The following is a 27,552-nucleotide window of genomic DNA, read 5'->3' on the forward strand; positions in this document are numbered from 1 at the left end:
AACCTACTGTCCCAATCTGCCCAGTTAGCCAGCGGCTGACTTGGCAATCTTCCAGGTCATCTGTCTGCAGCCCCAACCTCACTGCTCAGGTCCAGGGCCTTTGGATTGACGGGAACTCAGGCAACAGCCAAGGAGAGGGGCTGGCCTCGCCAAGACTCAACAGGGAGGGGATAAGCCAGCATCCCCCACCCCCTCCGGACAGGGAGCAGGGGAGGAGAGCCAGTATCCCCCACCCCTGCGCAGGGCGGAGGAGCGCGTCCCGCGCCGGGCCGCCTCCTGCACCGAGCGCATCTCCAGAGCGGTGCACGAGAATGCAGGTCCACAGGGGCGCGCGCGCGGGGCTCCTGCTGCCATGGGGCTGGGTAGCTCTCTGCCTGATGAGTCTGCTGCGTGAGTATTAACAGCTGAGGGCCAAGGGGCCAGGCTATGGGCCGGGAGGAGGGAAGACCCCCGGCCGCTGACCTCACCTGGGAATCCTGCGCTGGAACTAGATGTGAGCTTACTCTGGTAGTGCTGAGGGAAGCCAGCTCCTCTGCGTGGCTGAAGGTGCAAAGCTCAAAGTTGGAGCTAGAACGCAGAGGAAGGAAAAGTTCTGTAACTCTCCTTAATTGAGGAAGCAAGAGCCCAGAGTGGTCCAGAGAAGGGTCCAGGCACCCACTATTCCCAGGACATGAACATAAAGAATTCGTGAAGGTAGCCATTCCCAATAAGGGCCAGGAGACTTTCAAGGAGGACTGAGGGACGTTAGTGTGGAGGAGTCTGGAATAAAGAACAGGCAGAGAGAGAGAGAGAAGAAAAAAAAAAAGGACAATTTTAAATTTTAGATTAGAAAGCTAGAGTCGAGTCGCCCCTGCAGAAACCATGCAGATGCTAGCTACTAGGGAGGTGGTTGGGTGCACATACACACACCAAGTCCTTCTGCTCACCAGTCTTCTCCATGCACAAACACACATTCATGGCTCTTTGGAATTTTCTTGCTCTGCTTCCCTTCAGATTCTAAAGCTAGTGGACAGGCCAAGACACCTCCTGCTGCCCACGCATACTCTTACTTCTCAAGCTCTTCCCCTCTTAAGTTGGCAAAAAAAAAAATAGTATTCACTCAGTCTCTAGCAAACTTTATTGCATTGGGGGGTATTGTTCTTCATCTCAACTCATGTCCTTAGAGGTTTTTCAGTGTTGCAAATTAATCATTTTGCGTTTAACCCTTCGGGGCTCCTAAATCCCCATTGTATCTTAAAGGTCACTCACTATGGCTCTGTAGAGTGACCTAGATCTACCCACAAGACCTCTTTGCTCCCAGTCTTCTGTGCTGTTGCCTTTGGGTCCACCCCAAAGAGAGCTGGCTGAGGAGAAGTTGAGTTAGGTTCTGGGTTCACCTGATTGGCAGCCCTGGACATACCCTTTTGAAGTAAAACTTGCTTAGACTTAAATGCCCAGAATGATGCCTCACTGTGCACAGGTGGGTGACCATGGGCTGGAGACCTCATCAGATGCTCTGAACTTACTCTTTTTGGTTACTCAGCTCAGCACTGACCCAAGCCTGGGTGGAGTGCTGTCTTTTCTTATTTCCTCAGCTGGCCAGTGTCAGCGTTGTCTTGGGCTGAAAGGAGCAGGGTGGAGAGAGCATAAGAACCTCTGCAAACCTTGGGGAAATATGCTGAAGATAACAGTGTCTCAGCTTTAGGGTAAAGGGCAGGGCAGGGCAGGGGCCACCATTCCCACCCCAGCTAGACTTCATAAGCCAGCCAAGGCTCTGTACTTTCTCCAAGAACTTCCCAGGGTTTGTGTTGAGATTCTTTTGTTTGTTAATACTATTCTTTTCTGTCCTGCCATAAATTGTGGAATAATTTAAACCAATGAATTATGTAATTTAAAATGCCCACAGTAGACAGCTGTGCTGTGGTTACTGGGAAATTTGGTGTAGAATGGAGTGGTGTAGTCTGAAGAGATAGGTCTTTTCTGTCCTGTGAGAAGCTAGTGTAAATGCCTCCTAGACAACCACAGTGTCACTTCCTCAGGAGCAAGAGAGATCAGTGACCAGAGTCTGGGCTGTGACTGGGGACCACCAGGCAATACTTCCATGTTCCAGCTGACCTAAAAGTCTTTCAGGGAACTAGGAACCCTTTTTACCTGGGTATGCTTCCCCAGGGCCCATCTTTTCCCTTACTCCAACACTACCTCCAGCTTCTACTCGCATTCCTTCTCTCCCTTGGAGTCTTTGAATCTGATGACTCTACAACTATATCCTGCCCAGGGCTGCATGTAAGAGGGAAAAAGAAAAGAGAAAATACTTCTATTTTTCCAGAAGGGAAAAGACTCCATCCTTTACTCCCTGTTACATGCTAAAAAGGAGCAAGAGTTTGGGGACTGCCAAGTAATTCAGTGATTTGAGTGCTCCCCCTTGGAGGACTAGACTAGGTTTCACAGCCTTTGCAAATGTACTTCATCTTGGTCAACCCTCCAGCCTGGCTGAGAGGCAAGAGCCCAGGCCTCTCCCTTATCCCTTTGGCTCTACCCCCTTGGGCCTGTTCATTTGTGTTGTCCTTACTGCTTTCCTTTCATGAGTGGTCTTTGTCTCCAAAAGCTCAGAGCCAAAAGAGTGTCAAAATTGTAGCAGATAAAGTTGGGGACAAAATCCTGGAAAAAAAAAATAAGCAAAAAGGGAGCAGATTTCACTGTTTATGATTTTGCCTGATTTCCTTTGGATTTTGGGCCTGAGGACCTAAGCTTACTTTCAGGCTTCCCCAGCTCCAGGCTCCAGTACTTGGGTTTCCTTCTCTCGTTGACTTTGGTTCATCCAACTAAATGCCCCGTAATGTGGCAAATTAAAATATGAAGGCATGGAAAAAGAACACAAATTTATCTCCAAAAGAAATGTTCATAGTGGCCAGACAGAATTTACATATTATGGGTAGGGGGAGGCTTTGATATTTCAGATGATAATATTTTTTTTTCTTATGTTGGCTAAAACATAAAAACATAGTATCTTTAAATTTGCTATCGAGTGTCCTTGCTGTGTGACAGGGAGAATGATACATGCATCTTGGGGTGGGGTAGTGTAGGGATCCAAACAAATTGCAAGGCCTGGCAAGGTGCTTTCCTGGACCTACACTTGGGATGGGCAGGGAATGAGTCATTTCCTTAATGATGCAAAGGAAAAGGCCTCCTGGCTTAACTGGGAAGTCTGCTGCTTCCTGGCGTGGAAAATAAAAGCAAGCCTCTTAGAAAAGTGGTTATCTCTAGGTAGTTTGCTCCATTGCTTAAGAAAATGTGTAAACGGTTCTTTGGGTAAGAAATCCCAGAACGTTAGACAAGTTTTCAATGTTCAAGGGCAGGCAGGAGGCAGGGTGGCCAAGTGGGAAGTAGAGTCTTATTCTGGGGTGGGTCAAGAGAGGAAGGTAGAAGGACTCCAGAGTTCAAGGTAAACACAGAAAGGGGAAGCTCTTGCAGAGTTAGAAGCTTTAAAGATTTCTTATACAATAGCTTTATTAGCACAGTATTAACTAACATTTCGAGCCATGCCACTGTCTCTTCTGGCTACCCTGAAGTTTCACTTCATGCTTTTAAACCTTGAGCAAAAATTGCCCAAGCATAGCAGGTTTGCCAGAGAAGGAATTGGGGATACTGGAGAAAATGGTGCTTGGCTGGCTGCCCTGCAGAGATGATTGTAGTGACCATGGCACTAAGCTGCCATCCAGGAATGAGTGGCACCCGAAAAATTAAAGGAAGGCTAGTAGAAGACATGTAGGCCTCCTGAGGATCCACAGAAGTGAAGGGATGAAGACAAGCTATTTGAATACAATGGGGAAATCTCAGTGTAGTGTGGACGCTCAAGGCTAGTTTATGCTGACAACTCCGCCTTACCTCGAGACTAAGGAAAGTTTCTGTCCAGCCCTTTGTTCTAGTCCAGCAATGGCTCAAACTCATGGAACGTAACAGGTGTGAAGTAACTCTAATAAGATTTTTTTGAATGCTCACTTACCTACTAATGAGCTCTTCCCATTAACGAAACACCAAACAAACTGCATTTAGTTCTCTTCCTGAGTCACTGTGAAATTAGCCTTTTTCTAACATCTTATCGCTGTCCCACTTCTATTATTTGGATTGTCCCAAAGTGAATCCAGTTTTCATGAAAATCCCTGAAGACCTGGCTAGTCAGACCCAGTCCTAAAGAGATTTGTGTGAATCGCAACAATGCTAAGGCCGAAAGGAGCAAAGGAGTCAAGTGACCCCTTATTTTGTGTTTTCTTCAGAACTTTGTAAGATTCTTTGCATGTTTGTGGTGCTTAAGAAAAAAAATGCACATACTATGAAAGTGAAATTAGTCTCCAAGAGGGTTATTTACCAACTTTTCTTATGAAAGGCGAGACAGAAAGCATCCCAGGCTTTGGGTCTGGATGTGGCTTCTGATGCATATGACTCCGTATTACTTTATGACACTTGAAAAATATAGATGGCATGCTTGACCGACTGACTGACTGGCCACACAATATCAACCCCAAAACAGAACTTGTCTTCGGAGCTATAGTTTGCCAGTTCCTGATCTGGATGAAGTAAAATCAAATCTTTGGCAATGTGACTTGGATTCTAGAATTTTCCTCATTATACGGAGATAATTGGCTATCTTTATACAGCCACTCCCTAATTTAATAAATTTTCCTCTTTAAACAGAACATTAGGGCCAGCAAGATGGCTCAATGGGTAAAAGTGTTTGCCATGCAAGTTTGAGGACGTGAGTTTGATCCCCAGAACCCAAATGGTAGGGAAAAAAATGACTGTAAATTTTCCTCTGACCTCTGTGTGTGCTGTGGTACATCCTTGTCTGCACTCATCTCTCTCTCTCTCTCTCTCTCTCTCTCTCTCTCTCTCTTTCTCTTATCTATCTATCTATCTATTATCTATCTATCTATCTATTATCTATTTTCCTCTCCCTCTCTCCCTCCACTCTGTCACACACATTCACACATAAATAGTAATAAATAATAACAAACCATAGAGTATTAGAATAAGACTAGAATGCTGTAGGTGGTGAGAGTGATATCACTGCTGAACCCTGTTGTCTCTCCCAGCACTGCAGGATCTACCAAGCATCCTGAATAGAACACATGTATGTTAAAAAGAAAAGTCTTGACATTCAAGAAAATTTATAACTGAAGTGAGGAGAAAGACAGTTAAACCCCTCCTGAGGAAGCGACTTGTGGGACTTTGTGCCAGATGAGTGGCAGAGATAAGTTCTGCTCTGCAAAAGCAGAAGGAAGGGCCCTTTCTTAACGACAGTCAAAGACCAGACAGTCTGGCTACTCTGTATTTCCTCACCTTCTTTGTTCCTCAGAACAACCAGGAGGCAGGGCCTACTTTGATTTCATTTTACTGGAGAAGTTTAAAAATTCTCAATTGCCTTGGAGCCGCATAGCTAGAACACAGGAGAGAAGCACCTGGAGCATCTACATTCGAGGCTTGGTTGGCCTCTGTCTCTGGGCAGTTCTGGCTTCAGATTGGTGGTCCAGTGGCTCACCTTTCAGGGATGTGACTTCACCAGATATATTCAAAAATGTTGTACTGTCTAGGGGCTAGCTGAGGAGGTAATCAGAAAATATCATCAGAAAAGAACTAAAACTAGCTTGGTGTGGTGGTGCACCCCAGGAATCTCAGCACTTAGGAGTCTTAGGCAGGGGGAACAGGAGGGCAACACCATCCTTATCTAAAGTGAGTTGCATACAGTGTTATTTAGCCTGGGTTACATGACACCTCTCTAAAAGAAAAATAAGACAACAAACAAACACACCTCCCAAACTCTAAAACTAAAGATATCTGAAAAAATTAGACCAAAAATGTATGGAAAATTGGTTATTTAAGTAATAACTTACTGAATCTTTTAGAATATGTAACCTTTTTATCAAAACTGGACAAAACTGTAGTGTGTGTGTATATATATGTATATATATATTTATACATATATAATAAAAACTGGAATAAAAATATAAATCTTCAGTTTACTAATATTAAGTAAAAATTTTTTCAAAATGTATTACACATGCCTTTCCTTCTTCAGAGTACCTACCCTAAGGACTTTAACTTCCATGATTCAAGTGTCTGTTTTTCATTTTGAAATTTCAGTTTCTTAGTTTTCAGCTGTTGCTTTTTCCTATATGTTTCTAATTTTCCACTTTCACTGGAATATCAAGATAACTAGGCTTATATTAATTCTAGGCTTGTATTAATATTGTATTACCTAAGTACCTATAAGATCAGTGTGTGAATTTCTCTACAAAAATTCTTGGTGTTACATCTGCTGGTGTCCTCAAATCCTCATTTAATAACTTTCCAATAGCTGGTCTCCTGTCTTGTTCCAAGTTTGTTAAGTGAAGATTGACAAGGAAGAAGCTAGAATGGTAACTTGGTGATTTAGAGCACTTGCTGTTATTGCAGGTTCAGCCTCCATTTGGCAGCTTACAGTCATCTGTAACTCTAGTTTCAGGGGTTCCAACCTTTTCCTCTGGTCCCCTTTGGCACATATGTGGTGCACACACATACATAGCTACTAGAATAACTAGGTTAAATAGAGTCTTTGAGGTGTCACAGAACAGACTAGGAACTAAATTCAGGAGCAAGATTTTACTTAGTTCTGAGTTAATCTATCTTTTTTGAGGTGTGAGAGAAGGGCTCTTCCTTGTGTCCATGTGGAATGGTCCTTTGTTTTTCAACATCTGAAAGGCTTTCAGGGAGTGTAGGCTTCTCTTATTCCTTTCAAGCATAGGAATCAGAAATTTGGAGAAAGAAGCCCAGGGTTTGATGGTTTTAAGGTAGTGGATATAGGTAGAGAGAACAAAAACAAAACAAAACAAAACAAAACAAAACAAAACACATTCCAGCCTTAGTAGAGCCTTCTTTATGGCCCATTAGTTCTGCAGAAGAGCCCTAGAGGCTAAGGCCCAGGGACACATCACAGAAGAACCTGTGCAGCAGTTGATAAGTCAGGAGTGGCTTCTGACCTAGGGCTATGGTAGTCCCTATGGTAAGCTAGTTCTTGTATAGCTCTTCACTTAACCTTGCTTTTCTCTCTTCTTTGTTCTGTTCCAGTAGCTTCACAAGCTTTGCTGCTTACTCTAGGTTTGGAGCTATATATCTTTCCTGGGTCCTCTTTTCATTTGCAACCTGGCCAAAGAGTGGGAGGGATGAGGCTGCTACAGCTGGGAACCCATCCCCAGTGGGTCCATGGATAGCTTGGATCTGGAGTTGATTCACTGTTCTGGAACAGGGACCTCTGTCTTTAGAACTAGCAGCGGGTATCTCTTCACATCTGGAAAAGTTCAAAATTGTTTGTCTGGGTGAAGGAGGCCCCTTGGGGGAGGGGTTCAAAAGCATGACATCATCTCAGTCAGGCCTGGTTTCCTTTGGGGTTGGGCCAACCTAGACCAGATGGGATTCCCAGGAATTGACGTATTTGAGTCGAGCAAGAAGGGTGTGGGCAGAAAGAAAGGTTTCAAAGGAGAATTTAAGGGATATCTTAGAATGGTACGTTGAAAATATGATTCCTTTAATTCATTGTCTGAATGTTACCACCACTTGCCCTTGTAATAAATTCATGTCTTAGGGTCAGATTGGTGGGGCCCTATCTTAAGAAAGAAGTAGCTTAGGTTGACTTCCGTATCTAAACTAAATAGGAACACACATATATCCTGCTGTCTACAAAGGCTTTGAGATCCGTAACAACTACCAAGTCGCCAAGACCTACATTCTCTGCTTCTTGTCCAGATGGCCTATATTCTTCCCCTGACCAACAACTTGGTGACCTAAGTTTTTCATTTTTAGAATGAAGACAATAATAATACTTTTCCCATACTTACCTGACACATACTAAAACATGATTTCTGTGGTCAATATTAATGCAGTCTGCTTACTACTGTTTGGGAAGATGGTAAAGGTGGGAGATGGAACCCTAGCCAGCACCCATGGAAAACATTCTTGACCTTGGGTTGACTAGAAGCTAAAATTCTGACTTCCCTCTAGATGCTGATGGCAATAGCAAACAGCTTACATTGTTGTTGACCTTGGAAAATGGAAAAAAAATACAGAGCTAGATTTCAGTCAGGAAAATTTAGAGACATACTTCAGCTGTCCTTGCAAATGGTATTACAGTTGTCAGCTATGGAGCCTGACACTGTTCCTGAGCAATTCACCAAGAGGCCCACATCCTCTTATATGCTTGAGCTTCACATTTGTAGCTGAGGCCAACTTGTAAACATCTAGAAGGAAGTCAGAATTTTAGCTTCTAGTCAACCCAAGGCCAAGAATGTTTTCCATAGGTGCTAGCTAGGGTTCCATCTCCCACCTTTACCATCTTCCCAAACAGTAGCAAGCAGACTTGTAAACTAAAGAGCTCATCCCCATCCCTTAACATACACCTTCTCAGTCACGGAGGAAGCTAACTTTGACTCTGGAACTTTAACATTTTTGGAATTCACTCTTATGTGGCTGGTCAGGACAAGATAGGCCTTGGCCCCAGCTTGCGTTCCTTCTCTTCTTCCTGGCCACAACTCTGGCCCCAGTCTACTTCGTTCCTCTTCTTTCTACTAATGAGTCTGACTCCAGCCCACTTCCCTTATTTTCTTCCCTCACATGACTCAGGTTCAGTGTGGAGCATCTTGCATGTACATATGGGACACTAGTGGAATTAGGTATTCAGAGAATTCATGGAGCAAGAATCATTAGTAGTTTGATTTCCTGACAATTCATGTAAAAATAGATGAACAACCTATATTTAAGGATTAAACTGAGGTATGCATGCTTGAAAATATGTGGCTCTGGCAAAGCTCTCTGTCTTCCTTCTATGAGGCAGAATGAGAAACCAGACCTTAGTTCTCTAGTCCCATCAAGGTGAGTTCCAGTGGAGAACTTCTTGAAAGCAGTCTCCAGGTTGCTCACTGTAGTTGAGGTCTTCATTTAAAGGAAAGGACAATGGGTTTGACGGTCCTGAAGTTTGTAAATGAGCAAGACTGAGAATAAAAAATTAGCTAAGGGGATTTTCATAGAGAAAGTATGTATGTAGATTATTTCTGATAACTAATATATTCGATAGAACTTGACCAAAAAAGAAAAGTGTATAAAACGGAGCTAGGAACATAGCCTCTCTCACGTTTTCAATCCTTGTAATGTTTATATAGGTGATATTTTGTATATTTTGTATCTTGGTAAATACATTACAAACATTGACTTATATCTCTGTGTTGCTACCGTTTTAAGTTATTTATGACATTCCTGTGTTTATAAATGTTCAAGATATTTCATTAGGAAAAGCCTAGAAATAGGAAACTAGTCTGATGTCTAGGAATATATCATTAGTGTTTCTCCATTATCATGGGCAGCAGGGATGTTCCAGTCAGATTCACCAAAAGTAATGAAGTTGAATCAGGTGTTTTCATGAGGCACTAGGAAGGTCGGGTTCTAACTTGTCCTTATTTCCCTGTAACCTCTGGGTTCACAGATCTAAATAACTTGACTTCTGTTGCCACGGAGACTTCTACCCAAGGAACATCTTCATCAGTTCCTACAAATGAGTCCACTGAGGAAAGCATCACATCCAGCATCCCTAGAAATACCAGCCACTACTTGATCTATCAGAACAGCAGTAAGACCATACCAGCCATCTCAGGTAACCAGAAGTTCTCGGCTAGTATAGCCTGTTCCCAACCACAGATGGGGTCATACAAACCAATGATTCAAGAAAGGGTCTTCTTAAGTAACTTCTAAATGACTTTCTCTGTGTTGGAAACATTTGTAGGCCATACATGACAAATGGGTCCAGAAAAGGACTTATTCTCATACTAATGCTAAGTTCAGCTAGTATAAGTAAGGATCAAATTGGATTCCATTGATGGATATCTCTGTTCTCTTCTAAGTGGTGGAAGATGGGTCTAGGTTCAAACTAACTAAAGGTCTTCTGCAAGATAAAATTTTCAGTTTCAGAATTGGAGTGCACCTTGGCTACATTCTAGATCTTGCATGGCTAATCTGATACCTGTGGGCCTCATGCATCTCAGGTTAGCTACAAAGGAGGTCCAGCACATTTGTGATGATAACATCATGTTACAATGTTAGTAAAAGAGTTGACACCCTTGTTTTATATTATAGCTATAGTTTTAACAGCTGGCTTGAAATGAGTTGGGTCGGGATTAAAATATAAAGTAACTATAACCTCACTAAATTCCTGTTTCTGTGCAGAAATCCAGAAAGTGAGATTGTGTGTTTCTGAGTGTATTGTGCAGATGCATATATACTGTTTTGGTGTATTCCAGAGACTACAGTCAACTTTACAGATACCTCTGGGATCCCTTCAAGCTCTGAAATGCCACACAATTTTTCACAATCACAGACTTCCCCAACTGTCATACTGGCTTCTACTTCAGACAGTGTTTCCACTTCAGAGATGACCTGGAAGCCCACCCTGCCATTTGTAAATGTTTCTGATTATTCACCTACTAATATCAGCTTTGAGATGACATCACCCACTGAGCCATATGCTTACACATCATCTTCTACCCCAAATGCCATTAAGGTAGGTGAGTTGGGTCCCAAATGGCAGATTATGCCTCATTGCTCATAAGAACATGAGATTTAGTTATCTTGGAATCAACATGGAATATGTACCTTATATTGCTAGAAAGGCGAGTCAGGAGGAAGATGGGGAGGAGAGGGTGGAGTCCTATGAGAAGTTGGGTCTGTGCTTTAGGTTTTTCAATTGGGGGAGATTCTTAGAGATCCTTCTAGTTCTCTAATTCTTTAGAGGTACCATTTCCCATCGGTAACATTTGTATCTGTCCCCTGTCTTTCTTAAAATATTTAGGGATTGCCTTTCTTAAAATATGTAGGGCAAAGTATTTCTCATATATGTGAGGGCTGAGTGGCGGTCCCAGACACAGGATGGCAGTGAGGATGTCATCTGCAGAATTGAGAACTGGACATAGGGGTGGTGAGTTCAGTCTGGCCTTCTTGGCCTTGAGCCTGTGGCAATCACCAGCTTTCAATCTGAAGGAGAGAAATTAGAGCATGTGGGCTACAGACAGGCACCAGGGGCCTAGTTTTTGTTTGTTTTTAAAGAGGTAGCAGATAAATGTAAAGACTCTTCGAGGCCAAGAGAAAAACGGGTGTCACCAACAGCTGCCTGGCCACCCCATTGTCTGTGTGTAATTGACTGAGGAGAAAAACAAAACAATTTCCTCTTTTACCCTTAAAGCATCACCTAAAACGGGGTTCCCAAGATAAGCAGATAGCTTTTTGCTTATGATCTAGATTTGTTAACAAAAGGCCTGATTTTCTCTTGGGAGACATTTATGATATGGGAACAATGTAACTACACCCTGAGTACCCTTTATCTTAAAATCTTTCATCCAGATTTTTTATTTTGGAATATTTCATTTGATTTTACAATATATAATGAGATATCTTGAGGATAAGACACAAATCAAAACATAGAACTTGTTTGTACTTCATATATACCATATGCACATAATTTAAAGGTCATTTTATATCATACTTTTCAATAATTTTATACACTCAAAAGTCTGTAGTGTGTATCCTTCCACTTGCAGCACCACATTAGGGATCACAAAGATTTAGATTTTCAAACATCTTATATTCTGAAGTTTTTGATTGAGGGTGCTCAATGTTGATTTCAAATCTCACTGGGCATGTCTGAAATCACAACAACCTAAAGGCAGGACAATGATGAGTCGATGCCTGATAGCGACATAGTGAATTCTGGTCCACCCTGAGCTATAGAATAAGACTTTGTCTCAAAAAAAGAAGTAATGAAGTAAATAATAGAAATCTCTAGGACTCGGACAAGCTTTAAATTTCCTTTTTCCTAAACTTTTCAAGAGAAGACCTTGTCAGGAATGAGGCGGGGAAGAGATGAGGGCAAGGATACTTGCATATTCACTTTGTTTTTCTTTTACTATAGGGAGAAATCAAATGTTCAGGAATCCGAGAAGTGAGGTTGGCTCAGGGCATCTGCCTGGAACTAAGTGAAGCATCTAGTTGTGTAAGTTGGCCTTGGTTTTCTTCCCACAATCCCCAACCACTCTGAAACCCTGAAGATACCCTGGATTGTCCTCCTCTGAATAAGGAATCTGGGAGCTTAGCAGAGTCAGGCTATTTCTGATATTAAGCCTTGGATTTGGGTAGTCAGAGGCCCCCATCTAGTGAGCAAGTTGGGCAAAAACAATTTAAAATAAAATGTTATTATTTGATGTCAGATTTAACCTTGCTTTTATATTGAGAAAGTCCTTGTCATTGCCCAGATATGAACCATTCAACAAAAGAGTTACATGTAACTCTTTAGTGCACACTGAATTTATTCTTGTGTTTATATTAAATTTTTATATGACCTGATACTTCAAAGGTATTGTATTTGTCCATTTTAAATTTGTCGTGTTGTTATATTACAGTGCCTTTAATATCCAACAAACCAAATCTTTCCTAATTATACCACAAAAGTATGGTTCTCAACTCTTTTTTTAGAAGAAAAATCTTAAAAAGTCACACAAGTTTGAATAGGAACTTGTCTGAAATCCTTGAGTTTTTTTCCTACTCTTATTTTGTATCTTTTATCTTTTTTTTTTAATTTAAAATGTTTCCCTATTTGTTCCCACTCCCCCTCAACATATATTTTTTTCTTTTGGGTAGGAATGGAACCCAAGACCTTGTACCTTCTAGGCAAGTTTTTTGCTGCCGAGGCATATCCCCAACCTTGTTTACTCTAAGTTTGATGAATTTTAAATATATTAATTTAATATATGTATCCTAGCATATATTATAATTTGCTATTGTGTAAATATTAGAAAATTATTAGAGTCTTAAGTTTGTGTCCTTTTTAAATCTGTCAATACTAGGAGCGTCTTGGTTGGTCCTTTTTCATTTTTAAAGTGAACTTCCAAGGCATCTGCTGTGATGTGTTACTTTTCTCATTTTTTTAAAAAACAATAGTGATTCTTAATTTCATTTTCTTGTCAGACTGCATTGGTTAGAATGTATATGGCATGGTGTGAATTTCCTGTGTTACAGGAAATCCTATTTCCTGACAGTAACAAGGCCCTGGAGAAAGAATGGATGTGAAAGAAAAAGTGCTATTTTCTTTTACAGTAAAATGTTTTCTTACAAATTGGGAATGTAGTGAAGGGAAACTTGTAGGTAACAGCTGGCTGCATGTTTTAGACAGACTTTAGGCTGTAGGGAACATTCCTTATTTATTTTGGCTACTCAAATAACTGGTTTCTTACCTGCAGCTATCAGGTGGGTACCTCTGACTTACAAATCTTTTTAAACTACATATTAAAAGGATCCTTTAACTTAGAGCACTTAAAAGTGGCAGAAATCATAAATACAAGTTTTTAGAATTAAATAACTCAGTGCAGTTTTCAAAAACATTTAGGGTAGATATAAATGGGCAAAGTACAAGCAACAATTAATGTGTGCCTGATGTCAATTTTTAACCTTACTGATTGAAAGTAAAGACAAAATCATACCATCATTTTCATTTTGCCTATCATCTTAATGGTGTGTTCTTTCATTTGTGTGTGTGTGTGTGTGTGTGTGTGTGTGTGTGTGTGTGTGTGTGGTATTACACAAGTCTGTGTCAGAATGCTAGTTCTTTGTGCTCGGGGTTTAGAGACAACTGCAAAATGTTTTTCATATCAGTTTGCTGTTCTCAAGATCACATATAACTGGGGTCATCATCTAAGATAACTGGTGGAAAGAACTGCTCTTTCTACCCGTGGTCTATGCTGTCAGTCTGCTTCATTCCTGACCAAAGAACTCTCTCTGTGTTCCTTTGAAATTGGTGGAGGAGCTGTGATTAAGGTCTGGATAGAGCAGCATCCTCCACCCCCACCCCCAACATGTGAGCCAATAACAAGACTTCCACACTTCACAAAGTCTACCACTACAGAACACATGAGAAGTGTTGTCACTCTCTGGTGTTCCCATCACTGTATATCTTGTTTTTTTCCTCAGAGCTCTTCCTCTCAAGGTCCAAGCAGCCCTCCTGGGGTAATTTTTCTCTGGATCTGGAATTTCTAGCCATGGCTTCCAATGTTTCAAGATTCCCTTCCTTGAATCCTGCTAGTCTAATAGTCTATTGCAAAGGGTATAGTGCCTCCTAGCTGCCATAGGTTGCGTGTCTGCTTTGTTGTCAGAGGGCTTTTAAGGATTGGCTTTCCTAGTACAGAGGTTCTCAACATGTGGGTCACGACCCCTTTGGGGTCAAAGGATGCTTTCATGGGGGTTGGCTAAGACCATTGGAAACACAGAGATTTACATTAGGATTCATAACAGTAGCAAAAATGCAGTTATGAAGTAGTAACAAAATAATTTTATGATTGGGGGTTACCACAACACGAGGAACTATACTGAAGGGCCAAGGCATTGAGAAGATTAAGAACCACTGTACTGGTGGGAGACTCAGGCCCTACCCACACCCCAAATTAGGAACATTAAGGATTTGGCTTTCCCTATTAACACATTCTGCAGAACTCTTTTGATACTGATACCTACCTAATACAAATTTCAACATAACTGTGTATGTGGGTCTCAGCCTTCTCGCCCCTCATGTTGCAAGGTGCATGATGGGCACCAAGGTGCTAGCTCTCCCTGTGTGGACCCATCTTTTCGTATATACATTCTGTAACACTAACTCCTAACTCTCCTGTTCTGCATCCTTTGCTTCTAAGCATCTTACCCATGCTAAGGAGTAGCATGTTTTCAAGCATGTTGTTTAATCTCAGAGTCCTTGTTAGTAGAGCATGAGGTCTCCTCGGGTCTAATTTCCATTCTTTCCACTTCACCATCTACTTAATTTTGTGTTTGTGGTCAAGGATCTCAAGATTAGGATTCGGAACAGTAGCAAAATTACAGTTACGAAGTAGTAACAAAATAATTTTATGATTGGGGGTTGCCACAACACGAGGGACTGTACTAACAGGACAGAGCATTTTTAAAATGTAAGATTACTTTATTTTCTTAAGTCGTAGTCATGTGTGCAGGGGAATTCATCAACATTTTTAATTGTGGTAAAATACCCACAACATGAAAAATACTACTGTTACAATTTCTAATTAAAACCGAGTAATGCTGAACACGGAAACTACACCTTGCAGCCAGTCTCTCTAGAACTCTGTGTATCTTCCTGTAACATGGTTCTCCACCCGCAGGCAACCACTGCTCTCCTGTCTGTCTCCATAAACTTGGTTATTCTAGGTACTGAGACAAGTAGATTATAACTTAAATTACTTCTGGATTAAGACAGAATAATATCCCATTATGTATGTGTACTCCATTCTGTCTGTCCACTCATTCGTGAATAGACACTTGTTTTTTCACCTGTTGGCTATTGTGAATCAGGTGGCTATGAACGCATATGGACATGTTTTATGGGACCCTAATATAAACTTCTGAGGTAAATACCAAGCTGCATAATTGCTAGATGGTGAGGTAATTCTATTTTAGAGGAACTACTATATTTTTGTTTCATTTGCATTCTTGGAGATTGAATCCAGGTCTTTGTATATACTAAGCAAGCTCTCTGTACTATACACTGCAGTCCATCTCACTGGGTTTTTTTTTTTTATAGTGGCTGCATCATTTGATATTTATGCCAACATTATACAAGGGCTCTAGTTCCTCTGCAGCCTTGCTAGCACCTGCTTACCTCTACTCTCCGTTTTAAATGCACAGCCAGCCTAATGGATGTGAATAGTTATCTCATTATGGTTAGGTTTACATTTCCCTGGCGCTTAGTGATATTGAAAATCTTTCCATGTGCTCCTTGGCATTTGTATCTCTGGAGAAATATCAATTTCAAGGTCTTTGCTACAAGTATAACTTTTAGAACTACTGTATCTATTTAGTGTCTGTTATAGTCACTGTTTGTATCCATACAACTCACAAAGATGAAACTGTTTGGGCAGTTAGTTGAATTGCTTTTTCAAAGTTCATGTCTACTCAGCTCACATTACCTCACTTACACATTATACCAACTTCCTCTGAGGCAGGCTGTTGCCAACCTCTGATCACATATAGCCTCTGCCCTCCTTGCCCACTACCCAAACACTAAAGGTCAGTTTCCGTACAGAAAACATCAGTTACAGATGAAGAACCAATGGAGGAGGAATGTCTATTGGAAATATTTGGACACAATTTAATGTCTTCTGCCCACTTGTTGTCTAACCTCTAACCTCTAACCTATACCCTATAACCTATAACAACAATCCCTTAATATTCCAGTCTCCTCAATGAAGATATGGGCTTTGCTTGCACTGTCAAATTTAATAAGTAAATTGTATAAAATTACTTTGAAATAGATGGCTGCAGGGTGTCTTAGGTAGGGTTTCTTATTGCCATGATAAGTACCATGACCAAAAGCAAGTCAAGGAGAAAAGGGTTGAAAGTCAGGGCAGGAACTCAAGACAAGATATGATGCAGAGTCCATGAAGGAGTGCTGCGTACTGGTTTGCTTGCTCCTGGCTTGCTCAGCCTGCTTTCTTAGACAGTCCAGGACCACCACGTTCCCAGAAGTGGTACTACCTACCTACCTACAATGGGTTGGGCTCTCCATATCAATCACTAGTTAAGAAAATGCACTACAGACTTGGCTACAGAACAATCTTATGGGGTCATCTTTTCAATTGAGGGTCCCTCTTCCCAAATAATTTTTAACTTGTGTCAAGTTGACAAAAAAAGAAGCAAACAAAAAAACCTATTCAGAACACAAAGGGGGACAATTGATCCTAGAAATTTAGCATTGTTAAATATCTCAAAGATCCTCTATGAATATGCCTGTACCCTCTTGTCCACCCTAATATTTGATGTGTTTCTTTAATATGATAAGAGACATTGGAAAATTTGAGGATGCCCCTCTAGAAATGTTAGTGATACTTACAGAAGAAGAAGGAGAGGGAGAGGGAGAGGGAGAGGGAGAGGGAGAGGGAGAGGGAGAGGGAGAGGGAGAGGGAGAGGGAGAGGGAGAGGGAGAGGGAGAGGGAGAGGGAGAGGGAGAGGAAGGAGAGGAAGGAGAGGAAGGAGAGGAAGGAGAGGAAGGAGAGGAAGGAGAGGAAGGAGAGGAAGGAGAGGAAGGAGAGGAAGGAGAAGAAGGAGAAGAAGGAGAAGAAGGAGAAGAAGGAGAAGAAGAAGAAGAAGAAGAAGAAGAAGAAGAAGAAGAAGAAGAAGAAGAAGAAGAAGAAGAAGAAGAAGAAGAAGAAGAAGAAGAAGAAGAAGAAGAAAGTAACATGTGTACAGATGTAGTTAGAAACTCTTAAATGTGGTTCTCCCAAACAAAATGGTGATTCTGTGGCTTCTTCCTGACCTCTCTCTCATGTGTTTGCCTGAAGTGTCTCTTGGGGGAGGATGTTTATCCTAAGCATCCGGAGAAGCATTGTGCTTTGTTCAGGATCCACCTGCTCCTCCCCAGCTCGAACACAATTCATTGGGGCTGGTAGATCCCAGAGTGGGAGGCCGGTCACTGTTATTGCCTTGAATTTAATCCAACAAACTAATTGTAGAGTGGAAGGACCCCAGGGAGAGGCCAACAAGTTGGGACGCTAGGTTCAACAACAAGTTTTTGAGTTCTTTTGTTTATTTTATACAATAATAAGTGGGATATTGGTGCAAAATCACATAACATGCACTGTCACCCTCATCATATGGGCACTCAGGAGTCTTACAGTTTAGTCAGAGAGAAATGACAGCAATGAGGCAGAAGATGATCATGGTTTGCCCCACTAAGCATTACATTGAGAACTATGATTATTATTAATAATAGTAATATCTATTGTTTAGTGCCAATCAGAATCCTTGTGTATTAAATACTTTATACATCATTGTAGTGGTCACCACACAGTTAGTTTAGAGATGAGGAGCCCAGCACAGACTAGTAGACAATGACTTGAAAAGACTCTAGAAAACTGGAGAGCAAGCATTAGTGTCCAATTTGCCAAAGATTGCTTCCTGGAGGACATGGGATTTGAGTTGAGTCTTGCAGGGTATGGAGCAAAACAGAGATGGTTGGGGTTTTCATCATATTTTAGTTGTAGTGGGGCTGGGCAGACTGTCACACACCAGACTATCTTCCATGCTTCCCCCCCCCCGCCAACCCCCGCCTCCCCGACAGCTTTACCTTTACCTCAGCACACTAAGTTATTTCTGCTAACACAATTTGGATGTGTCTTTGCCCTATTTGCAAACTTCAGTTCTTTGTTATACTTTTCTTAAGGTAACTAGTCTTTGTGCCTCAGTTTCTTGTCTGTAAAATAAAACAAGTAAAAGAATTACAGTACTCACTTTCTAGACTGGTGGGAAAGCCAAATAAAGATGTGAAAGGTACCTGAGATTGAGCATTAGCCATAGAAACTGACATTTATTTTAACTGCCATATATCTACATATATAAACAAGAGTTTTGATCATGTGGAATTTATAGCTTCTTCTCTTACCTTCCACCATGTCCTCACATAGACACACACACACACACACACACACACACACACACATTTTCTGACAGTGCATAATAGCAGGCCATTATCAGGGCATGATAAATGTTAGAATGGCTTTATATTGTCAAAGTCCAGCTTCTTAGCACTGAGAATGGTAGGAGGTTACATTTTGTTTAGATTTTGTTTAGATTCTGTGGGAGACCTGCCCCTCGTCTTTTCAGGAAGCAAAAACTCATAAAGAACCCTGAGTCATAGTTGTTGTCTCTCCCCTAACCTGAAGAGTACAGTGTTAGGAAGGTGCTTGGCCCAAGTTGAGAGCTTGTAAGGCCAGCCACGTCCTACTGGCCTCACTCATATCCAGTTATTTTTCCTACAGCTCTCTGTAATCACTGAGGGCCCAAGGCCAATCTTGACTTTGTCTGATGTAGGCATAAAGAAGGCTTTCCTTCCTCAGATCTCAACAAAAGGAAAATACCCAGGCTCCCTTCCAACTGTAAAGATCTTTGGACTTCACTATGGGCAGCAGGCCTGCCTCCATTCAGAAGCCTTCTCCAGAAGGCTCAGGTTCGATGATGGTTATACGCTTTAGCAGGTTTCCCCTAACAGGAATATTATCAGATCTATGACGCATTATTCTCCTGTCACATCTGCCATCAAAACCAGAGAAAGTCTTGGTTTGTGTTGTGTGAGGGAGGCCATTGTGATGGGAGGCTCTACAGTAAGTCTTAGGCAAGGGGAGAGCCCATTCTGAAGGATATAGCCAGGGCCTTTAACTCGGGAGACTTAGTTGCTAAAAATGATGGAGCCTTACCTCCTGAGTTCCTGAGTCCTGTAGAACCACCAGCAACCTGAAGGAAGACCTGGAAATTTGATTAAACTGGTTTCTATGCTTTCAATGAAAACAATTTGTCATTGTGAGCAGGACTTGCTGATATAGTCTTGGGACGGTAAGAAGGAAGATGCTTGGAGGAGATTGTTTAGTCAATACTCACAGGCTCTCTCCACTCCGCACCTTTGCTGGCTTTTTACTATCATCTAGAGCTGGTGTAACAACGAAGAAGATAACTTTTTTGTTATTAATTAGCATTAATTTGGTGTCAGTTGTGATACTGAATTGAATTTGAGCAGCATGCATATACAGGCAATTATTAAATAAGGAAATATTTCCTGTTTGTATGCTCACATCTTATTTTTCCTACTGTGTTATTGTACATAAGTTAGCATTGATATTTTACATTGGAATTCCAGAAAGAAGGATTTCTTGTGGAGGGCATAATAATGTGACTTGAATCAGAATTCTTACCAGAGACTCTAGATGAGGTTCAGGGTTATTAGTAATTTCACCTCTTGGTTTCTTCTCTTTTCTTTTTTTCTTTTCTGTCTTCCCAGGAGAACTTTAAGAAGGAAAAGGGAGATGATCTAATCCAAATACTGTGTGGAAAGGAGGAGGCTGAGGCTGAGGCTGGTGCTGGTGTCTGCTCTCTGCTTCTATCCCAGTCTGAGGTTAGGCCTGAGTGTTTGCTGATGGTCTTGGCCAATAGCACAGGTAAGGTTCACTTTGAAGGCTTTGGATTGAATAGGGCTAAAATTAAATGGGGCTCGTGTTAGAATATCCTGGTTGGAGCTCCTATCCCTCATTTTAAGAAACCACAGGTGCTAGGAAGAAAGGTCTAGCTGAAATGAACCACTTTGGATAAGAGAGCTTCTAGGACAACATGGGAGGGTAGCTCAAAATGAGCTAGCTGGATTAGCTTCTAGATTTAACAACCCCTGTTTCTAATTCTAGAACTTTCCAGCAAACTCCAGTTTATGGAAAAGCATCAGTCTGACTTGAAAAAGGTATGTTCACAAGATGATGCACATCACGGGGAACACTGGGCCAGGTGACCTCTTCGGACATCCCCTTTCCTCTTTCCGTCTTCATCAGGGAGTTCCATCAAGAGTGGTCTAGGCATCTCACTAGAACTCCTTTTCCACAAGTGATGTGCTACCATTCGTTTGTTTTTTCCTTAAGCTGGGGATCCAAAGCTTCAGTACACAAGACCTTGGGAGCCACCAGAGCTATTCCCGAAAGACTCTGATTGCATTGGTCACCTCAGGAGTCCTGCTGGCCATCTTGGGAACCACTGGCTATTTCTTGATGAACCGTCGCAGTTGGAGCCCCACAGGAGAAAGGCTGGTCAGTTTGGGGGTACAGGGTCAAGCAAATGAGAAAGATAATGAACTTCTGGGGAGGCCCATAGATGACATGAAACGGAGAGGGAGAAATGCCATAAAAGATATTTTTGGTATTTTTGGCATAGAGATATGCATGCATAAAGACACTGTATTTACAAAAAGAGTAGGGATATCATACAGCAAATCTGTAGAAGGGTAAACTGGGGGGAGGGGGAGCCCATCTGCTAGTCAATGTCACAGCTGACGGTCTGTATCATCTACTCATTTTATCCTAGATAGTTCAGCTGGATGAAAAAGAATAAGTTGTTAAATTGGATGTACTTATTTGTAAACATATTAAATGCCCTGTGGGTGCCATTTTGCTCACAAACATGGGACATATGGAAGGGAAGTCTACTCTTAAAGTGTTCTAGATAAAGGGAGGGGAAAAGCTGAAGCCCGATCCTTGCCAATGGCTGGTATCTACTGGGGAGGCTCTCCTGCCCCAGAGACTTGTTTCTTATGGGGTTGGTTACTGAGCCATATTGACATGGTGTGGTGCCTTTCCTCTGTCCTTTCTCCTCTAGGAGCTGGAACCTTGATGGCTGTTGGGAAGAAAAGAGGCTGCACATGTAGCTGCACCTGCTCTGCCCCCACTCCTACTTCCTCTGTGCTCTCCTCAAGTACCTCACAACCCTGCTTACCAGATAATGCTACTTTATTTCTATACTGTCCAGGGTGAAGACCCTTATTACACGGAGAATGGTGGAGGCCAGGGCTATAGCTCAGGACCTGGGGCCTCCTCTGAGACTCAGGGAAAGGCCAATGTGACCCGAGGGGCTCAGGAGAACGGGACCGGCCAGGCCACTTCCAGAAACGGCCATTCAGCAAGACAACATGTGGTGGCTGACACAGAACTGTGATTTGGCTGGGTGGGCAAAACTGGGTGGTATCCAGGACAGTGGCATCTCTGTCTCTGACTTCATGCTGCCTTCAGCTCATGTCTCACCTTCTCCTACTACATATACTTCTGACACTGCTCCTGGGACTCTTCACCTTTGGGGAGGCAGATAAACTGCCCTCTGCACATTCAGCTTTCTGAATCTAATCTCTGACCTTTGGGTCATGTTGCGGTGGGAAGAAGCCTAGGTCTAGAGGAACTGCCAAGAAGGTTGGTGGCTATGTAGCACTTGCCCTGAACCTGTTTCTCCTCTCCTCTCTTGCCTTTTCACAGGAACTCTCCAAAAGACTAGCTTTTCTAAGCTACAACTTCTTCCCAGGAATCTTTGCTTTTTCTTCTTCTTCTTTCCCTACTTTAGGGAAACCAAGGTAATCACTGACATGTGCTCCCTTGCAAGGGTACAGCCAGAAAAGTGCTATTTTAAAATATATCCCTAAAAAAAATACATCCCTTATAACTTCAAGACACTGTGGATTTAGTCACCAACTCCTCTCTTGTTCACCTGTTCCTGAATGTCTGTCTACAGAGGCCAGGACAACTTTCTGATGGAGCCTGCTCAATGTTTTAGAGCACCAGCTCAACCTGATCCCTTGGGCCCACAACAGAAAGTCTCATTGGTTCAATGTAGACAGGACAGTGGAATTAGACTTCGAACTGAGCCTCTGTTTTTTTGTTTATTTTGTTGCTGGGGATTGAACCCAGAGCTTCACACATGTTGGGCAAGTGTTCTACCCTTGAGCTATCCCAAGCCCTCCTCTCTCTTTTTATTTAGAGACAAGGTCTCAAGTATGTGATCAGGCTTGCTTTGAACTATATAGTCCAGGCAGGCCTTAAATTTAAACTCTTGCTTTAGGCTTCCATGTAGCTTGGATTACAGGCTTGAGCTACCAGGCCAAGCTGAGCTAAACGTCCTGACCTGAGCTCTTCAGAGGAATCCTCTTGCTCTGAGGCCCCTGGCCTTCTCTAAACTATATGACTTTCCCCTCCCTCTGACTCCTGGGGGAGCTGTGGCCTCAGTCCCCTGGCAGATTCCTTTCTGTATGTGCCTTTCCTAGTCCAAACCCCTTCACTATTTTATACCCCTTTGTGATCAGAGCTTTAGGATATCTACAAAGACTATATGCTTCCTCTCCTGGGTGGACCCAGGGACCTTTCTCTTATTTTTCCAAAGGGGAGAACAGGGGTCCCGATTTTAACGATGGCTAGGAACAAAACTTTCCAGAGATGAGAGGACTGGGTGGATTTTCTTCTGAATAAACTTGATGAGTGAGAATGATGTAATTAAAGTGATGATGAAATCTTTGCTGTGGGTCTATATAATACTGAGTGTGCTAACTGACCTACTGTTTTCTATAACGGGCTTGAGAAGATTGTGTGGCAGTATGGGGGAGGTCAACCAAGGAGGAGAGACTGGCATAGGGGAGGGACACAGGAACCAGCCAGCATGCCCAGAACTTGTGACTTTGTGAAAGTTCCTTTCCATATTGGGAGGCAGAGAGGCTGGAAACTTTCCATAGTAGGGAGAAGGGCAAGCTGCAATGTTCTTTCAAAAGGGTGAAATTTGAAGCATGTTGGGTATTCAGAAACATCTTTCTGAGAAGGGAGGCATGTGAGTGGCGGCATGTAAAATATATATATGGATCCATATTATCTGAGCATCCTCTAACCCAGCTCATAGCTTAGCCCGGAAGGACTATTTGAGGTCTATTCTGGATCTGGCTACCAAATCCCAGATTACAGCAGCCATACATAAGCACTTGCTCACACCAGATTCTAGGTGACCTGCCCTCATGCCACAGGAAGTGGGGGAGGGGTGCTGCTGAACCCCCAGAGGCTTCTAGAAACACCCGTAAGTGCATAGGGGGTTAGAGGCTAAACAAAAATTTATTCCTCCAGTCTTGTCAAAATCAGACACATCTTCAACCTATTTATTTCTAGTTTTTGTCTAACTTTGTTAATGGAAACTCCTCCCTAGGATGAAGGAAACTGACGGATAAGGCTTGACCTTGCCCCAAATGTGGTGGCAGTTTGGGGGATCAGAGAAAGGCAAGATGGTCCAAGTCTCATTAGCCTCCATTTGATAACATGTTTTACAGTGAATGACCAAGGGTCTGGCTTTTGTTCGTGGTGTCTGGAAGTAATAGGTACGGGGAATGGAGTCCTTGGAAACATTAGAGGGAGGAAAAATAGTAGCTGGGTCTCGGGACCATTTTACTCTGCGTTGTTGAGGGTGAAGGTTTGAGAGGAAAGGTGTGCATGTTCTGGGGATAGATGGGGTAGTGTCCATTATCTACCTCATTTGCTTCCTAAAACATCCCTTTCCCATCAGGCCTAAAAATCACGATGCAGCAATGGCGCCATCTAGTGGACCTGTTGGGTTCCCACTGTTCAGCCTCAGTACTGGTATTTTGTGTATACTGGATTTCTCTCTTGTGTCGTCCTACCCTTGAGAGTCTAGTCCAATTTACTGCATTATTAACAGGCTCGCACATGTGCATGCGCGCGCGCACACACACACACACACACAAGCATAGAAATGTAACAATGGAGAGGACTTTAAAGATGCATTCAGTTCAACTCAGATTTAGGAAGGATGTCCTGAAAGTGAGGCTTCTTTTCATCTTAGCTTCCTGCTCTTCTGCAGAGGCTCCTAGGTTCCTTTAATTGGGTATCCTGATGCCAGTGGCATGTTTCAGAGTGAGTTTAGAACTATATTTTTTGAAAGATCTAAAAAAAAAAAAAACCTAAAAAAAAAAAAGAACTATATTTTTGCATCATTTCACCACTGCAAACTGTACAGAACTCAAAAGCCTAGCAGGTCCTGAGCCTAAAACAAAAATCCTAGGAGGCTATAAGGCTCTGCATTCATTATGGTTGTACACATGGACTCTTGCCAGATTTTCATATAAACAGAAAATACAACAGTGTCCTTCAAGTCTGGACAAGCGTACTACCCTCTTTCTATCTCTTCTAAGTAAATCAAACTTATATCCCCTTGTCAAGGTATAAGCTTACAGATAGGCTAAAATTTTTTTTTTTTTTTTTTTTTTTTGCAACAGGATGCTACTCATTTCCTTATAAACCTACTCTTAGCCTATGGATTTTCTATTGCAATTTAGCTATTCAACAAGTCTTATCAAGGACACTGTGTGGCCGCTGCTCTAAAGACAGGATAAAGCAGACATTTAAAAAGCTCTATAAGAGGATAAAAAAAACAGCAAAATATTTTAGCTCAGTAAAAATACACATATATTTTCAGAATTGTGATAAGCTTCCTCTTCAATATGTTCCAAGACCCTTGGTGGAGACTGAAACCTTAGCTAATACTGGGGCCTGCAGACAATCACTGATATTTTAAGAGTTGACCGGATAACCATAACAGCTACCAAAGGACAGAACCCTATTTGAGGAATTGCCTCTATGAGATTGGCCTGTAGGCATGTCTGTGTGGTTTTTCTTAATTGTTGATCAGCGTAGGCAATCCTGTGAGGTATAAGAAAGATAGCAGGGTATGAACCTGAGAACAAGACAGTAAGGCACATTTCCCACAATCTCTGCTCCAGATTTTAACTCCAAGTTCCTGTCTTGAACCCTTGCCCTAACTTCCCTTGATGTAAGTCAGGTAAACTCTTTCATCTCCAGGTTGAATTTGGTCAGTGTTTGATCATATTAACAGAGACAAAACTAGAACAGCAATGAACTTTTAGACACCACTGGCAAACAAATTGATGAAATTGTTTTACATAAGAAGTTACTATTCAATAAGCAAAAGAGTTTCTTCTTTGTCTTCCCTGAGCATGGCTTACAAAAGATGAACACAACACAATGTAATTCAGGGATGGCAGCACCAATTGATGAAGCAATCAGAGCCGCCATTCAGCAGAGATGGACTCCGGCATTGTAAGGGTCTCAGACACAAAACTATAGGCCAGCAGTCATTCTAAGCTCTAACTCATCTGAATGCCATTGGCCTTGGTCAATCAATTCACTACCCTCTGAGCTTCAAGGCTCTCCCACAGGTTTCCTAAGTTACACTTGGTTCATGACTGGAGCTGCTTGGACCTGCCTGAGCTGCTTTCTGGTCAACCCACGAGGCTTGGGAGTCAGGCGACAGTTGGATTCAGCTCTGATATTAGCTGTGTGACCTTGAATGAATTACATTTCCAATCCCCTTTACTCTCTGTCTCCTCATTTGTGGAAAAGGGGGAAAATTATATATAAAAAGGTGTTATGCCACAAATGACTGCCCCCATGTCTTCAATAGGGTGGGACAGAATCTCAGAAGTAATTAGCTCATTGGTCAAAGAAAACTCGTTAATAACAGTTGTTTAAAGGAGCAGGAGAGAGACTGGAGAGATAGCTCAGTGGCTAAGAGAGCTTATTGTTCTTGTAGATAATGGAGGTTCTGAGATCTGCTGTCTGGATTCTGCAGGCATCAGCATATGACATGGTATATATGAATTCATATAGGTGCACACAAACACATTACATCTTTAAAGGAAGAGCAGCCAAGATTTGTCTCTGACCTCAGACTGAGAATAGCCTAGAGCGGCGACTTTGTTCAAAAGCTAGATTTCTTTGCATAATAATCTACTGTTTTCAGGAAGATATGAAAAGCAGTATCTGTATTCTCAGCAGGTGGCTGAGAATCTTAGAGATGGAAACATGGCTGCAGCAGGGCACTTGGTACAGAACAACTGGGAAGGACCTGGGAGCATAAATAGAGGACTTTAAGTGTGGCTGCACTGGTGAACCTGTAAGTATCCTGCTACGTTGTGCCTACTTTCAGTAAAAAATCTTTGTACAAAATGCCTGTGTTCTGGGGAAGAAGAAGAAGAAAAAGAAGAAGAGGAGGAGGAAGAGAAGAGGAGGAAGAGGAGGAGGAGGAGGAGAAGAAGAAGCGGGAGCAGGCGCCGCCAGTATCTTCCAGAAGCAGTTTGAGGAGCATGCATACAGCTGGCCCAGGAATTCATAAGGAAACATGAATATGTCAGCCCTTGGAGGTCTTGGGAGAACACACAGTTCTCACATAATTTCGTATGAGGGGTTCGGGCGCTTGAAACAAACAAACCCTGATTTAAGGAGGCTGATGAAAATCAAGTTACATAGGATTAGATGAGAGAGTGTACAAGAGGCAATTAGCTCAGAACACAGACCTTGACTGACAAGCACTCAAACAAAGGCCTTCATTATTTTGATTTATTATTCATTTCCTCTTATTTTTACCCCTTTGAGCTTCAAGGCTTCATAATCTACTCATAAATTATGTTACTCATCTATTCTACTAGCATCCATCAAGTTATCTTCCTATGTACTAGGTATATTTAATAGCTACTGAGCGCTTAGTAATGTAATAAGTACTTGACACAACTTATTTAATTGAATCCTCAGATCAACCTTAGGAAATAACAAATGGATTCCCGCTTTTTACGTGACTCTTTCTTGAAGAGACGTGAATAAACCTTTCCTCAGCCCCCTAACACTAGATATGAGAATAAAAAGGAGAGGAAAGAAAACCCCGAATAGAGTCAGGGGTCGGTAATGGGGTGATGTTATCTTTATCCTGCTGATCGATTAGGGTTGCCAAGCTTCTTGAAGCAAGTTTGATCTTCAAAGTTAGGGTATCTAATTTCTTCTTGTTGTTTCATCTTTGTGTTTAACTACTTAACAAACCAAGACCAATGGCAACCAACAACCAACCAACAACCCATACCCCACCCCTTAGGGCTCTAGCATTTATATATCCTCTGAAAACTCCCCAGAATTCCAAATGTCACACAATTGCAGAAACTACATGCAGCTGGCAAAATCACACATGCCCAAGAGCATGAGGCAAATCACTGTCAGCTGCCGCAAAGCATCTCCGTATTCCCACACACGGGATTCAAATGAAAACATAGTATGTCTGTTTTTTTAAAGAAACCAAAATTCCAAAATTCTCACTATATAACGG

The 27,552-nt window shown here is 42.0% G+C and overlaps 1 protein-coding gene and 1 long non-coding RNA gene across 3 annotated transcripts in view; one reads left to right on the plus strand and one right to left on the minus strand.

The window, feature by feature from the left end:
* The window catches only part of LOC143443755 (uncharacterized), a 36,122-nt gene extending 35,397 nt beyond the window's left edge, over window positions 1–725 (minus strand). Inside the window, exon 1 of the long non-coding RNA XR_013113023.1 lies at window positions 468–725. This is a non-coding gene — a long non-coding RNA (uncharacterized LOC143443755). The remainder of the gene's footprint in view (window positions 1–467) is intronic.
* Window positions 207–22,902, plus strand: Cd34 (CD34 molecule). Of its 2 annotated transcripts, none has more exons than XM_034513707.2 (8): window positions 207–390; window positions 9,485–9,652; window positions 10,296–10,555; window positions 11,960–12,040; window positions 19,871–20,027; window positions 20,268–20,320; window positions 20,496–20,660; window positions 21,226–22,902. In XM_034513707.2, exons 1-8 carry the CDS (start codon window positions 312–314, stop codon window positions 21,238–21,240), a joined length of 978 nt encoding a protein of 325 aa, XP_034369598.1. In that variant the 5' UTR covers window positions 207–311; the 3' UTR covers window positions 21,241–22,902. The 2 variants fall into 2 exon arrangements, with proteins under 2 accessions (XP_034369598.1, XP_034369597.1); XM_034513706.2 differs by having other exon boundaries at window positions 210–390; window positions 21,376–22,902.
* The last annotated feature ends 4,650 nt before the right edge of the window (window positions 22,903–27,552 follow it).

This window comes from Arvicanthis niloticus, chromosome 10 (assembly GCF_011762505.2).
Source record: "Arvicanthis niloticus isolate mArvNil1 chromosome 10, mArvNil1.pat.X, whole genome shotgun sequence".
Lineage (NCBI taxonomy): Eukaryota > Metazoa > Chordata > Mammalia > Rodentia > Muridae > Arvicanthis > Arvicanthis niloticus.